This window comes from Convolutriloba macropyga, chromosome 5 (genome assembly GCF_964194025.1).
Source record: "Convolutriloba macropyga chromosome 5, txConMacr16.3, whole genome shotgun sequence".
Taxonomy (NCBI): domain Eukaryota; kingdom Metazoa; phylum Xenacoelomorpha; order Acoela; family Convolutidae; genus Convolutriloba; species Convolutriloba macropyga.
In genome coordinates this window covers 16,504,465-16,518,276 of record NC_134472.1, presented here as the reverse complement: position 1 = coordinate 16,518,276, position 13,812 = coordinate 16,504,465, and the positions used below count along the sequence as shown (strand labels likewise).

Below are 13,812 nucleotides of genomic sequence, written 5' to 3'. Positions count from 1 at the left end.
ATCTTGGAAATCATTCAGGCATCATACAAAAATTTGAAAGCCGAAAAACTGAATAAATTTCATTTTCAGTAAAACTGGAAAAAACTTCTTGGAAATCACACATGGTCATATATGGTGCATGAAACATTGACAGATGCCAAAAATCCACGTATAATGTAATCATCGAGAGTTAAATTTAATATATCGTATGTGCTGTCCCTATTTGACTATTTGGGTGCAGTAATACAAAAATTTTGGATATTATTCGTATTTTACAAATCGTATAGCGTATTTGAACTCGTAATTTACATGCCTAATTTTGTCTTCACATGTTTATTATAAAATAGCATTTAAAATCATAAACTAGCTGAAAAGAATATGAAAACTATAATCAATTTGAAAAACTTATTCCTTCATTTAGCACTCAACTTTGCGATAAGTGTAGCATTACGGGGTCTTTCGGCGGATCACAACGCGATGCCGGAGAATCACATATATGGTACTTGAAATTATAAATGTACTTTGAAGGAAAAGAAGGAAAAAAGATGTATGATTCTTGGTAGTTATGCTAGGCTCATATATGATTTCTGGGTACTCATACAATGATCATATCTGATTTTTTTTGGTTTGTGCTAGTATCGTACTAAGAAATCAGGTTTGGACAGTATGAAATCATATATGATACTTGTATGAAATGAAAGAAACTTCAAACCGGGACTTGACACGACTGCTGCTCGAGGCAAGGTAAATCCAAATTAATTTCCTTTAATAATATTTCCTTTAATTTTTCATTATGTTATGTGCAAATGACAACCTTTTGAATTGAATTTATTTGGCATTATAATAGAAGTTAGTCGTGATCTTGGGAGTAGAATTTGTTGAGAGTGACGTTCTGTTTTGCTCTGCCCAGTAGAGCACCCAATTTGTATATGGCAAAGTGTGTCACCCTCATCACTCTTGGGTCCATGTAGTGGAATGTAATAGTTTCATTTGAACAACCCTAAACACATAGAAACCAAATTTGCTCCCATCCACTCAATAAATGATTCTGACTTTCACGACCCGAATTATTGGTAATGTTTATTTGTGTGTATTTACATTGTATATACGGTGCACAATTTGTAACTTCGGGGCTCTTTAACAGCACGAGCGGGAGCAGAAATAGACTATAGGTTCAAAGATGGTAATGAGAGATTGAACAGTTTTGAAACGTTAACAGTAATTGTTCCCACTCCACTAAGTGTGGGAGGAAACATATTCTCAACTCAACTAGGCTGTCAACAGTCAAGGATTTGGATTACTTCGGATGTTGTCTGTTTTAAAGATCTGCCAACGTTTTTTTTTTAACTTTTTGTTCACGGCGAGAAAATTAATTAACGGTAAATGAAGCCAACAGGCGAGTAATTCTGAAGCGTATTTTTTAAAATCCGATTAAATTGAAGCCAGACGTTATAGTTTGAACAACATTTTAGATCTGAAAGAGGTTTTATTTTCGCTCGGAAACTTAACTCTGCTTTTGCTGCGTACTCTTGAGTTGCCCGCGAAGTCTACTAAAGTCGATGCATGTGCCCTGACGATTCAGACATGGTTCGGTTAGAATTGTGCCAAGAGTCGCACATTGTTCCACTGTATTAGTTGCTTCACATTGTTTCACTGTATTAGTGAATACTAGCGTATTGCCCGGATTTCCTTTTTTGTTGTTGTCCTATTATATATTTTCACAATCGGCTGGTCCCTCCGACTTTTCAATAAACAATGTTTGCCTAAGAGATCCTATTTTCTCTTTTTAGTTAATGGCTTCTTATTTTTTTGGCTTAGACTCTCTTTGTATTAAAAAAATTAAACTTTGGCTCTACGTGTAGTTTTATTGCAATTTTAACCAACACTTGCTGCGATAACAGCAGTTAGATAAACTGTCAGTGTAACAAACTTTATTGCCCGATCGACACTGGAAAAATACTTCATCATTAGACTAAGAGTTCATCGCACTCTTTTATCGCTACTGTTACTAAGTAAAAGTAGAAGAGAGTTGATAAACTCGTAGTAGAGGGATGGAAACAGTTTGATAAACTTGTAGTCTAAAAAAACAAACATGATTGCAACAGGTGTTGATTTAAAAAAATTACCACACGGTTGTTATCGCCCTCGAAGTTATCATAGCACCTCGGCTTCACCTCGGAGTTTGATAAATTCTCGGTGGCGATAGCAACCGTGTGGTAATATTCATTAATCCCCTTTACGACAGATTCATTTGGTTTTTAGCAACGCATAAAAAGTTCAGGTGACAGTTAAGGATTAATTTAATCTCATTTGTTTTTTAAATTGAATTTTTTAGCTTCGCCCTTTAATTGTCGCCATGTTTAAAAAATGAGAGCTTATAACCTTTTATGACAATTCCTTGATGCCTTATAAGACCTACTTGTGAATTTTTTAATGATTTTGTGTTTCATCTTTTTTATATTTTGTCGAAATCGTTGACGTTTTTTTGTCTCAGTAAAACAGGTTTGAATATGAATAGTAACAAAGCTCATTACTCCTTAGAGTGGCGTTTTAAACATCAATTAGTGTGTTCCCCTTTTTCTAATACTATCTACTATGAGAGATTTTTTGATACATTTCTTGATCTTTCAAATCAAACGTTTTTGTTGTTGTAACCCATATGACTCCAATTGTTCATTTTAAACTATTGTAATTCGCAAACATTGTTCTCTGTTATCAAATTGTGAATCGTATGAGAAGGTTTGCCGTTAAGATATACGTTTAAGTGTTGCTTCAACTTATGTTCAAAATTCATCGGCTCTCTAATGTGTTAGTTTTTTGTTCAAGTGGTTGCTATACTTAATTTTGTTTACTATGAGGTCGTTTCAATTTCGTTCCAAGCTTTTCCAATGAGTTTTTAGAGGATTAACAGACCAATGGTTTTCAATTGTTTCGGCAGGAATAACACACTTAAAAACAGCTGACACAAACTTTTTATTTCCAAAGAGGGCTAGCTTTGCTTGCTTTACCTTAGAGAGTGTCCTTGAATTTAAATTTTGCCCGTTTTTTACTATTTAAATCAATAAATATCTAAAAAACATGATTTGTTTGGGATAAATGGACCTTTAGTCAAAATATTTATATCAAAAAAAACTGAAAAATATACTTGGTACTTGCTCCTAATGGATGGAGTTTGTTTTCGATATACCTCTTATTTCGAAACAATTGACATCAATTTTTAATTTTTGTCTGCATTTTCTATTCTTTTTGTAGACGTAGTATGATTTATTCTGAATGATGGCAGCTCTCATTGATTTTTGGAGAAATAAATGATTTTATTTAATTTCCGTTGATAGGGAAAGTTTTTGGTACTATTTTTTTGAATTTATTTGTTTTCGAAAAACATGCATTTTTAAATTGTAGTTTTGTTGTTTTTTGTCTATTTCTACCTAGTCTAAGTATTCATATGTCATTTACATCATTAATGGTGTTCAAGGAAAGCGCAATTGAATATATATTTCTTTACGGAATCGGTTATGGTTTTAACGTCCTCGACAATTTTTTCTCGCTAAACTAAATTTGTTTTTCATCCGTGTTTGTCATTTGTTCTACGTACCGTATATTCTTGATAATGGCATGTCTCAATGTCTTCATATGTGGATAAATGATCCCTAATGTGTATAAAGATTTCTAATTGATAGTTGATTGTTGATATCTGATTTCTGATTTATAGTTGATAACTAATGATTTTTTTTCAAAAAAAAAAATAAAGGTATTTTGTTAACTGTGCAGTTTTTGTTCTTTTTCATCTACTTGCTAAAAAGAACAGGTCCCATGTCTCTTCTAGTGAAGTTTTATTTAGTTAGATAAGTGCAGGTTTTATTTTGGCGCTATTTTAAATTTAATAATATATTTTTTTCAAAAATAAACTTTGAATGTAAATAATTTTATTGTTGCTATTTTGGTATTTTTGTTAATCTTGTCTCGCAGTAATAATAATGGCAGGTCTTATCAGCCCTCTAATTTAACATTGTTTACTTCGCTACGTGGTTTGAGTCCGAAACAGTTTTTCTTATTCATACACCAACTATTTTTTGAAAAATATTTGAATTTTTTGAGTTTTCTATTTCCACCTCGTATGGCATACAATCAAGCCAAAATGTGGATGAGCGCGGTTGGCACATTATGTGCAATTTTATTATTAGGTTCTGAGAAGATCTGATCAGGGATAATTACCTTATCTGGTTTTCTAATCAGTGAAGTATGTTTAAAGCTGATAAAACAATCTTTCGTCATTTTTAAATTCATTGTGATCGTCAACTGTATTCAACAACGTGTTAAGGCAAAAGCACATCTGAATGGCCCGGCAAATCTTGCTATATTTGCTGGCAGGTATTTTGTCTGAGCTCAGATTGGTCACCGATACGTTTTCGAAACTTAAAAATATTAAGCCTAAAAAGAGCGCAATCGATTTTGTATATTAGTAGGCTTAACAAAAATTATGTTACACGAACTTTTTCTGAGCTTTCTATGCATATTAGGTGTTAAATGGTTAAGAAATATGACGTAATAAACTTTCTCGCTGGATAGATTGTTCAATTCTCGCTTTGTTTAAATGGCGCTTTAAATAAATTGTTCATTTACGCGGTAACATCCTCCGGCCCAGAAGAAAATGTTGGGAAGATTGATACAAGCTTAACAAGTGGGCGAACGAGCGATCCGGAGGACGTGCGTACGACGGCAGAGCGGGCGACGCTGTCGGATCCGTAACGGAGTTCTTCAATCCGAGCAGTTGGATAGTGACCCCTAGGGTTGCTTTCTTCTACGATCCACACTAAATCACCAGCCTTGAGGTGATGCTCGGCAGGCGTCTGCCACTTAGCTCTGCGGTTCAGCGCAGGTACATGCTCCTTAAGCCAACGTGCCCAGATTGCATTGGCGTAGGACTGTGCACGGGCGTACCGCTTACGATGATCGAACTCGTCGACTCCAACGATGGACGGAATTTTGGTTGCTTGGTTACCGAGTAGAAAATGATTAGGTGTTATTGCGCCTAGGTCGGATGGGTCGGCGCTTACGGGCTTTAAGGGACGTGAGTTTAGTGCGTATTCGACCAGACAAAAAGTAGTGTTCAACACCTCATCTGTGAGGCGACGCGTACCGAGGATAGTGTACAGTACTCTTTTAAAACTACGAACTAACCTCTCCCAGATTCCACCTTGGTGTGGCGCACTGGGTGGATTGAACCTCCACTTAATACCCTTATTGGCAAGTTCGGCAGCGATGTTAAGCGTATTCCATTTTTCCACACATTCACGGAGCTCTTTCTCCGCTCCAATGAAATTCGTACCGTTATCCGACCAAATCATAGCAGGAGTACCCCGACGGGAGACGAACCGCTCAACTCCCATTACACAGGAACTAGTGTCCATGGACGGGACAACTTCAACATGGACAGCACGAGTAGTGAGACAAGTGAAGAGAAATCCCCACCTCTTCTGGGTAGTCCGACGAACTGTGACGTAGAATGGGCCGAAGTAATCAACCCCGGTGTTGGTAAAGGGAGGAGACTGGTATGCGAGTCTCTCCTTTGGTAGGTCTGCCATGATAGGTTGAATAGTTGCTGCACGGAACTTTCTACACAAGACGCAGTTTGATTTTTTGGAACGCAGTATGGAACGTAGTTTTAGGATGGCATAACGTTCTTGTATCTTTGATCTTAAGTAATCGATGCCCTGATGATGGTTCTTCAAATGGGTATGCCGCAGAAACAGTTTAACAAATGTATGACGCGCATCCATCACGATAGGATGCTTAGTGTCAAAGTCAATCTCCACTAGCCGTCGAAGTCGACCAGAGGAACGGATGAGAACATGAGGTCCAATAAACGGAGTAAACTGAGCAATGCGGCTGCTCTTCTTAACGGATTTGTTGTCAAGAAGATCCTTTCTTTCAGTATTAAAAGATTCTCCTTGAACCAAGTACTGGAGATGACGCTCGGCTTCGTCAAGCTCAACAGGGTCGGCTATGCTGCCGTCTACGGCACGGTAACTTTCATGAGATGGTAAAAGACGGAGCACATATGCGGTGACACGAAGTAATTTTTGATAAGAACTGAACTTATCAAATGGGATCAGATTAATGCTTTGTTCCTTTGGGGAATTTTTTACAGATGCGGCTAAAGATGGGATGGAGTCATCATCTTGTTCCTTGGTTACAACGCCGAGCTTGATGTTATCAACGACGTCAGTATTTGCTACAAAAGGGAATTGCTTAGTTCTCAAGAAGTCAGGACCCCTCACCCAGCTACTTGATTGCAAAACTTCAGCGGATATACCACGCGTGCCAGCATCTGCCGGATTATCACAAGTGGCGACGTGGTTCCATTGGTCAACGCTGGTGTTCTCCAGGATTTCACTAACCCGATTTGCAATGAAGATGGGGTGTTTGTTTGTTGAGTTTATCCACTGCAAGACGATTGTACTATCTGTCCACATAAAAACTTTGTCCACAATAACCGTTAGTGCTCGACAGATTTCCCTTTTTAAACGGGCAGCGAGGAGAACGGCTTGTAATGCCAACTTAGGAACTGTCATTATCTTCATAGGTGCAACACGGGCCTTGCCCAAGACAAACGCCAGCTCTGTTATAATCTCCCCGGAGGTGCAAGTTACTTGAGCCCTAAGAAATCCTACTGCACTGAATACGTCTTGCGAGCGATCACCAAACATGTGGAGTTCAAGATGTTGAGATGGTCCTGAAAAGTAACTTCTCGGTATAGTGATCTCAGCTAACCGCGGCAGTTCAACACGCCAGGCCAGGAATCTGTCAACTGTTTCTTTAGGTAACTCGTCAACCCAACTTTGTCCATTGACACGCCAAATGTCTTTCAAGATTAACCGAGCACCAACAGTGAACTGTGCGACAAGAACAATTGGGTCGTAGACCTTTGACACAAGACTTAGGACCAAGCGCTGTATTAAGCTTTTCGTGATGGTGTTGTTAGTACCCCTGCTCACAACCAGAGTATCGTTGTTGTGATCCCACTTAAGCCCAAGCACGTGCATTGATTCCTCCTTTGATGAAACGATGACTTTCGGTTCAGTGGATTGAGCAAACCCATCAATTCGGTCAGCGAGATCTGGTACATTGCTTACAAACTTAGTAAGCTTGAACCCACCTAGATGGAGAAAATGTACCAATTTCTTCGACCTAATGAGGGCCCTCTCGGGGGATTCCACTGAGTCCAAGTAATCGTCCATGTAGAAGTTCTCAAGGACGGCTTTCGCAGCTTCTGGGTACTCCTTAGCATTATTGCGTGCCGTGCGCTGAAGTGCGTAGTTGGCGCAGGTGGGCGAATCTTTTGCCCCAAAAATGTGGCGCGTATACTGGTGTACCACAACATTTGATGTGGGGTCCTCCCGCCACAAAAAGCGCAATGATGGTTGATCACATGCTAACACTTCAACTTGGAGGAACATTCCTTCGATGTCGGCGGATACGGCAAAAGGATGTTGTCTGAACCGTAGGAGTACATAGATTAGTTTTTGCAGCAAGTCAGGTCCGGTGAGTAATGACTTATAAAGAGATGCGCCATGGAATTTAGCTGCTCCGTTTAGTACCCTACGGACCTTGCCCGGCTTGTTCGGGTTAACAACCGGATGGTGTGGTAGGTACCACTCTCGTTCCGAGCGACTTTCCACCTTATGAGCATCTTTGACCCTTACTACGTAACCTTTGTCTAAGTCCTCTTTGATGGTATTCGAGTACTTTTCCCGTAAAGTCTGGTCTTTCGCAAGCCGGTTTTTCAAAGATTTTAATTGAACAAGCGCTGAGAAATAATTGTTGGGCAGTTCGATGTTATCTTCAGCCCATAGCATTCCGACATTGTACCTTTTTCCATTCTGCAGGGTGGTGTTTTCAAGAATTTCATGCGCACGTGCATCCGAGAAGGATCGTGGGCCTACTTGCTTAAGTGCGCCGTACGACTCCATGTCGTACCAAGATTTTACTTGACTAGCGAGTTCAAAACACTGCTCCATATTTGCTTTAAAACAAGTCGAGACTAGACCTGAAGACGACGGTAGAGGGCCGCTTAGAACCCAACCTTTGGGTAAGCGAACAGCGAAGGGCGAGCACTTCTCGTCGGCAGCGAAGTACTCTAACGGACGGATGGCAGGATACACATCTTGTCCAAGTATCATCTCAATGTTTCCATAGCAATATGTAACTGGGTCTAGAACTGCTAGATGCGGGTATGTTTCCTGAAGTGCTTTAATGTTGATGATATCGGCGCCTACATTCAAATCCTCCTTTACGTAAAGGCTTACTTTAAATGGTTCAAATGCTTGGTTGTCGCGTGGTGTTACAATTAGTTCAACTAACTTAGTGTCTACAACCTCCTCGGTATTTATACCCTTGACTGTTATTTTCAATGCTGTACTGTGCAAACCAAGTCTGTTTGCGAGATCATTGGACACCCAAGAGTTACTGCAAGCGGTATCGCACAAAAAAAAGCCGTGGTATCTGTACCAGAAGAGCTCTTCAACTGTAATTCAGTCACCTGAAGGAGGCCTTTCACATTACTCACAGATGACAAAGTAGTGGTCTTACTCGATGATTGGATACTAGATAGTTTACTTTGATTTGCGCCAGCATTAGAATTACTATTGTTGTTGTTTGAAGGGGATTTTGATGGATAAACCCTCTCAGCTCCATGAAGAAGTGTATTATGGGAGCTGTTGCAACCGTTCTTCCTTCATTTTCTAGGATTTAGGCATTGCCTGAACACATGCTTTTCTCTCAAACATGAGAAACACAGTTTTGCTTCCGCCACTACCTTTGCTCGCTGGGTGGGAGACGTTTCTGTAAATACCCTACACTGCCAGATGCGGTGGTTACCTTTACACACAATGCAGCGAGGAGTTGGAGGCGTTGCCGATGTTGAGGCTGGTCTCTGAGTGCCCTTAGATTGCGTATAAGCAGCGAAAGTTCTTGAGGCAACTTTGGTCTTTACTACTGAGTTGGTGTTATCCTCAATTCTTGCCTTCGATGAAGTTGTTTTCATTAAATCATCCAATAACCAATTGTTGAAGTCAAGGAGTGTTGGCTTTACCCAATGTTTTTTCACTGTGAAGAGAGACCAAGACTCTTTCAGATTGGGCGGCAATTTTTGCACAGCCGTGTTGAGAAGTGAGGCGCTCTTAAGGTCTGAGTCATATGAAAGTGATTTAAAGACCCCAACAAGACTCGAAATTGTTGCAGAATAGATTATGATGTTATCACTATTGTGCATCTTAAGTAGAGAAAAAGAGCTGAGTTTGTCTAAGTGTGCACTTACTACAGCCTGTGGTTGGCCAAATTTACGTTCGAGTGTCTTAAGTGCGTCCTTATACATTAAACCACAGTATGCGAACTCAGCGACGGCGGTTTTAGCTTTTCCAGTTACAAGAGTTTTTAAGTATGTTAACTTGACATCATCAGTCAAGGACTGTGAGTCTATGGCGCTTTTACATTTTCCGAACCATTCGTGCCACTGCAGGGGATCACCATTGTACTGTGACAACTTTCACTCGGGCAGTGGATCGTTTTTCTTACAAGTAATTGCGTCCGCCAACTGCTTTATCAAATCCGCAGAGTCCAAAGAAGGAGCCGAAGGTGTGGGATGCGGTGGGCCACCCCAACACAACGGGTTCGGAACGGTAGCTCCATACGTTGGCGGAATGATCGAAGTGACAAAGGGTGGGGGCGGTACATGTGGAAGAACTAAATGGATTCGCTTGCATGAAGTCTGATGTTACGTAATTTTGAGCGCCTGCTGCTGCTTGTACATGAGAGGAGCGGAGCGATGTAGTGATATGAGGGTTGATTAACGGGGCCGGTTGTGCGGTGTATAAGTTTGCAGATGTACTTACAAGTGGTACTGCATTAGATGGGACTGCTGCCGGAAAACGCCAGACATTTGGATCCGGAGGAACAGGAGGTGCGTGGGTTATAGGGACAAAATTTTGGGGCTGACAACTCTTTTGTGGGGGTGGTGGATGAATTAACTGAGGTACAAAAACGTTTGCGGAGGAAATGAATGATGCAGGCGGAGAATGGGGTAACAGATTGACATTATTCGCCACGGGGTTAGTGGCGTGTAATGGGAGTGCTTGTGTCGGTGAAGGAGGAAACCGGAATGCTGGTGGGATTAACGGGAAATGCGGTGGTGCGGGGTTTAGAACCGGGGATGGGGGGCTGGTACATTTATGTGTGCTTGTTGCGGATTAAGTGCTAGTGGAGCATTAACGAGTGTATTTAAAAGTGGTGAACGTGGAGGGCTGACTAAATTCAACTGTCCTGGCATGCTCGACCTGCGCGGGAATTGATGATCTAATTGTAAACCATCGAAGTGCATTGTTGCTTGAGACAGTTGTGGGGCTGTGTTTGGGGCGTTTAGTTGAGTTGGCATACCAAAGTTTACTGGGGGTGATGGACACGTATATTGAGGCTGTTGCTGCTCTTGCATGATGTTGTTTGCATTATGTGCATCATTGGTTACATTGGTTCTACTAGTTGGTTCTTGCGGCTCATGGACAGAGAGGTTGATGTTAGCCTCAACTTGACCATGTGTATTGAGATTGAAGTGTGAGTTTGGAAGTTGAGTTGAAGAAAGTCGTTGGACAATTGCTTGGTTGGATTGCGCGATGGAACCAGAGAAGTGCAAACTCGGTTCATTTGCAACATCTGCCACGTTCCCGGCCGGTGACGAATTAACCCAATCTTGAACAAGTTTCTTGCTCTTGACTGAACTTCTTTCGGTAAAGAGCCCAATCATTTTGCCTATACCAGACCCGTCTGCTGATGATTTTGTCATCAACTCAATTTCCTCAAGGGCTGCAGCAGCTACTTCCTTGCGATGATCCTCCTCAAGCTGCTCAATTTCCAATTCCCGCAATTTTGTTTGTTTTTCAATTTCAAGACGCTGTCTAGCAATGCGAAGCTTTGCCTCATGTTGTTTCTCAAGTTCCTCCTTTTTGAGTCTTGATTTTTCTAAGTTTCGTTGACGGTGACTTGATCTTTTTGAGGAAGTCATATGTGAACGTGATCTTGAATGGTGAGGGGTATACAGCTCTGCTGTCTCTTTGTCCTAGACCAAATTGATCTACCCTCGAGCAGCAGCAATGAACTCATCAGTTTTCTTTGTTACAGTCTCTAACCATTTTTCAAGGTTCTTACAGGCAGCATCTGGATCTTCAGTCCTTTGTGCCAGATCAAAGAGCTCTTCATTCTTATCAACCACTCTAGTAAAAGCATCCTTGTGCTTAACAATCAGACGTTCGATCTTAACTTTCCTGTCTTGCGTATCAACAGCATTGTTAATTTCACCATAGATGTTATTAAGGTCAGCCTCTAATTTTGCCCTCGCATTATAAAGTTTGTTAAATTTGCCTTGCAATGTTGTCATGATCTTAAGAAAAACAGGAACCACAAGTTTAATTTGGTACTAATATAAAGTACATAGACATGCAACAGCACAACACAAATGGGTTATACCGAAACCTAGTGTGACGGTTTGCCTAGCAAAACACCAAAGAGCAAAGATGTTCGTCAAGAATAGTACCCGGCGAAAGAAAGAAAGAACGGTGCGCAGGAAGCGCGAAAAAGGGCAGAGCGGGAGACGGGACGGACGGGAAGAGACGCCTAACGATTAACGCACGACGCAACGGGGAACCGGACGGACAAACGGGAGCGTCGGGCGAAAAGCGCGCGACGAAGCGGGAAAATGGCACGGGCGGGGCGGAAACGTCGGGCGGATGGCGCGCGACGAAACGGGAAAACGGCACGGGCGGGCGGAAACGTCGGGCGGATGGCTCGCGACGAAACGGGAAAACGGTACGGAGGAGAAGGGAACGTCGAGCGGGTAGCACGCGACGGGACGGGAAGCCGGGATAGCACAGGAGGGAGACGGTTAACCACAAGCGAGGAGGCGGGAAGATCAATGCTAGCAGACCACAGCAACAAACTCAACCAAACAAGCTAGCCGTAACTCCGGAATAAACTTAAGTCACACCCTAGAAAGAAGGAGAGGAGCTACTGCTAGGTAAACTAGCACAAAACATTATGGGGATTTATCAACGGCATCAGAACATCAAACATGAAACAATTTACGGCAACGATGTATTATAACCAAAAGTCGAAAAAGTCAGGAAATTTACTGGCCGTAACTCCAGAACAAACTTAGTTCACACCCTAGCAAACCACCATACCCAGACAACAAAAGTGCTTACTACAAAAATTAATAAAGCTACAACAAATTGCTAGTAAACAAGTGTGGTAAAAGTCACGAAACAAACCAGCCGTAACTCCAGAATGAACATAAGTCAAGCCCTAGCAAGGAACGAGACTAAACAACAAACCAGCATACTAGGAGAAAGAAATTTTACTACAGCAAAACTCAACATACTACATCATACAACAAATAAACGGGGGATAGAAAGAAACAAGCTGACACGGAAACAAAAGGGACGGAAACGGAAAAATTAAACCAGATAACCTGCGACGGTAGGGAATAACTCAAAGAATGGGGAGAGCAATACGTTTAGTAAAGCGCTGTTGGAAGGTATCAACCTCAAACTAACCCATAACTCGTGAGTTAAATAAGTCACAACGCCAGTCAGCGGTTAGACTCCCACAACAACGCAAGACTAAGTGACATTCAGGTTATCAAAGGCTTGAATGAGTTCCGCCTCCTCGAACGCATGACGGGTGCGGAGCGTTTTACGACGGCGCTTTGAAAGTTTTTTCGGTCGGTAGCGTGTTATCAAGGTCCGGAGGTTGTTCTTATGGGCTAACACTAAAGTGAGTGTTTTCAGCTCAAGCGCAGGCCTTTGGTGTAATGCTCTGTACTCTTTAAGTAAACTAGGATGTTTCTGTTTACGTCTAGACACAATGTCTTTCACTAAATGGATTGTAACTAGAGTACTACGCTTGAGCTGATCGTAGATATCAGGAGTTCCCTCTCTGGGGCAATAGACTATAGGTTCTATGCGCTCCTGATAACTTTCAAGCACTGAAATAAGCTGCGAAGGTGTTAAAGGCTTGTTGTTGTTACTGCGATGACGTGAAAGCGAATTGTTCACTACATCATGCCATATAACTAGGCGCTTCTTATCATGAAAAAAATGACTCAACTGGAACTGCGCTGTTTTTCGGACTTTCAAAGCGTTAGGGTTGAAAATTAAACCCGGTATTGCGTAAACGTTACGTTTGTAACAATTTTGTGTTACTTGGGGCGCAGCTTTTATGGCGTGATCAAGTGAACTTGCAGCTAATATGAAAACCATATAATGCTTTTACAACATAATTGATTTGAGCTTTGCTCAAACTCCGAACCTTGATGTTAAATGCACGATTTTCACGAGTTACCAGGAATAAGCGCTTATTTGCAAAGAAAATCAGTAATCTGATTCTTTTTTTTCAAAATTTGAAAAATCTTGACCAAACTCTTAATTCTACCTTTTTTTATACAAGTGTTCTATCTGCCATCTATCAACGCTCTATATAATTTCTTTTGCAAAATTTTATCAAGTTTGGTCAATTTTTTGAAACTTTTTTTGCTTCGCTGATTTTGTTTCGTATAAGACTTTACCCGTTCCAATTACTAGTATTTAGCCGGATTTGGTCAATTCCAAAATTTTGACCAAAATTTTTCAAATTCGATGTTTTTCAACAAAAAAAATGTGTATGGGGTGGGTTATCGGTGACCAGTGAAATCGAGAATATTCGTTTCATGGGATAGGAAATGGGTTCTGGGAGGCTAGATTTGCCGGTTAAGGGAATTTTATAGCATCAAGAGAACATAAAGTTCAT

At 41.0% G+C, this 13,812-nt stretch overlaps 1 protein-coding gene across 1 annotated transcript in view; it reads right to left on the bottom strand.

The window, feature by feature from the left end:
• Nucleotides 1–674: 674 nt before the first annotated feature.
• LOC142339842 (glycoprotein-N-acetylgalactosamine 3-beta-galactosyltransferase 1-like) overlaps nucleotides 675–13,812 on the bottom strand; it is a 32,072-nt gene continuing 18,934 nt past the window's right edge. Inside the window, exon 5 of the mRNA XM_075390144.1 lies at nucleotides 675–979. Within this exon, the coding sequence (XP_075246259.1) occupies nucleotides 830–979 (150 nt within the window). The 3' untranslated portion in view covers nucleotides 675–829. The remainder of the gene's footprint in view (nucleotides 980–13,812) is intronic.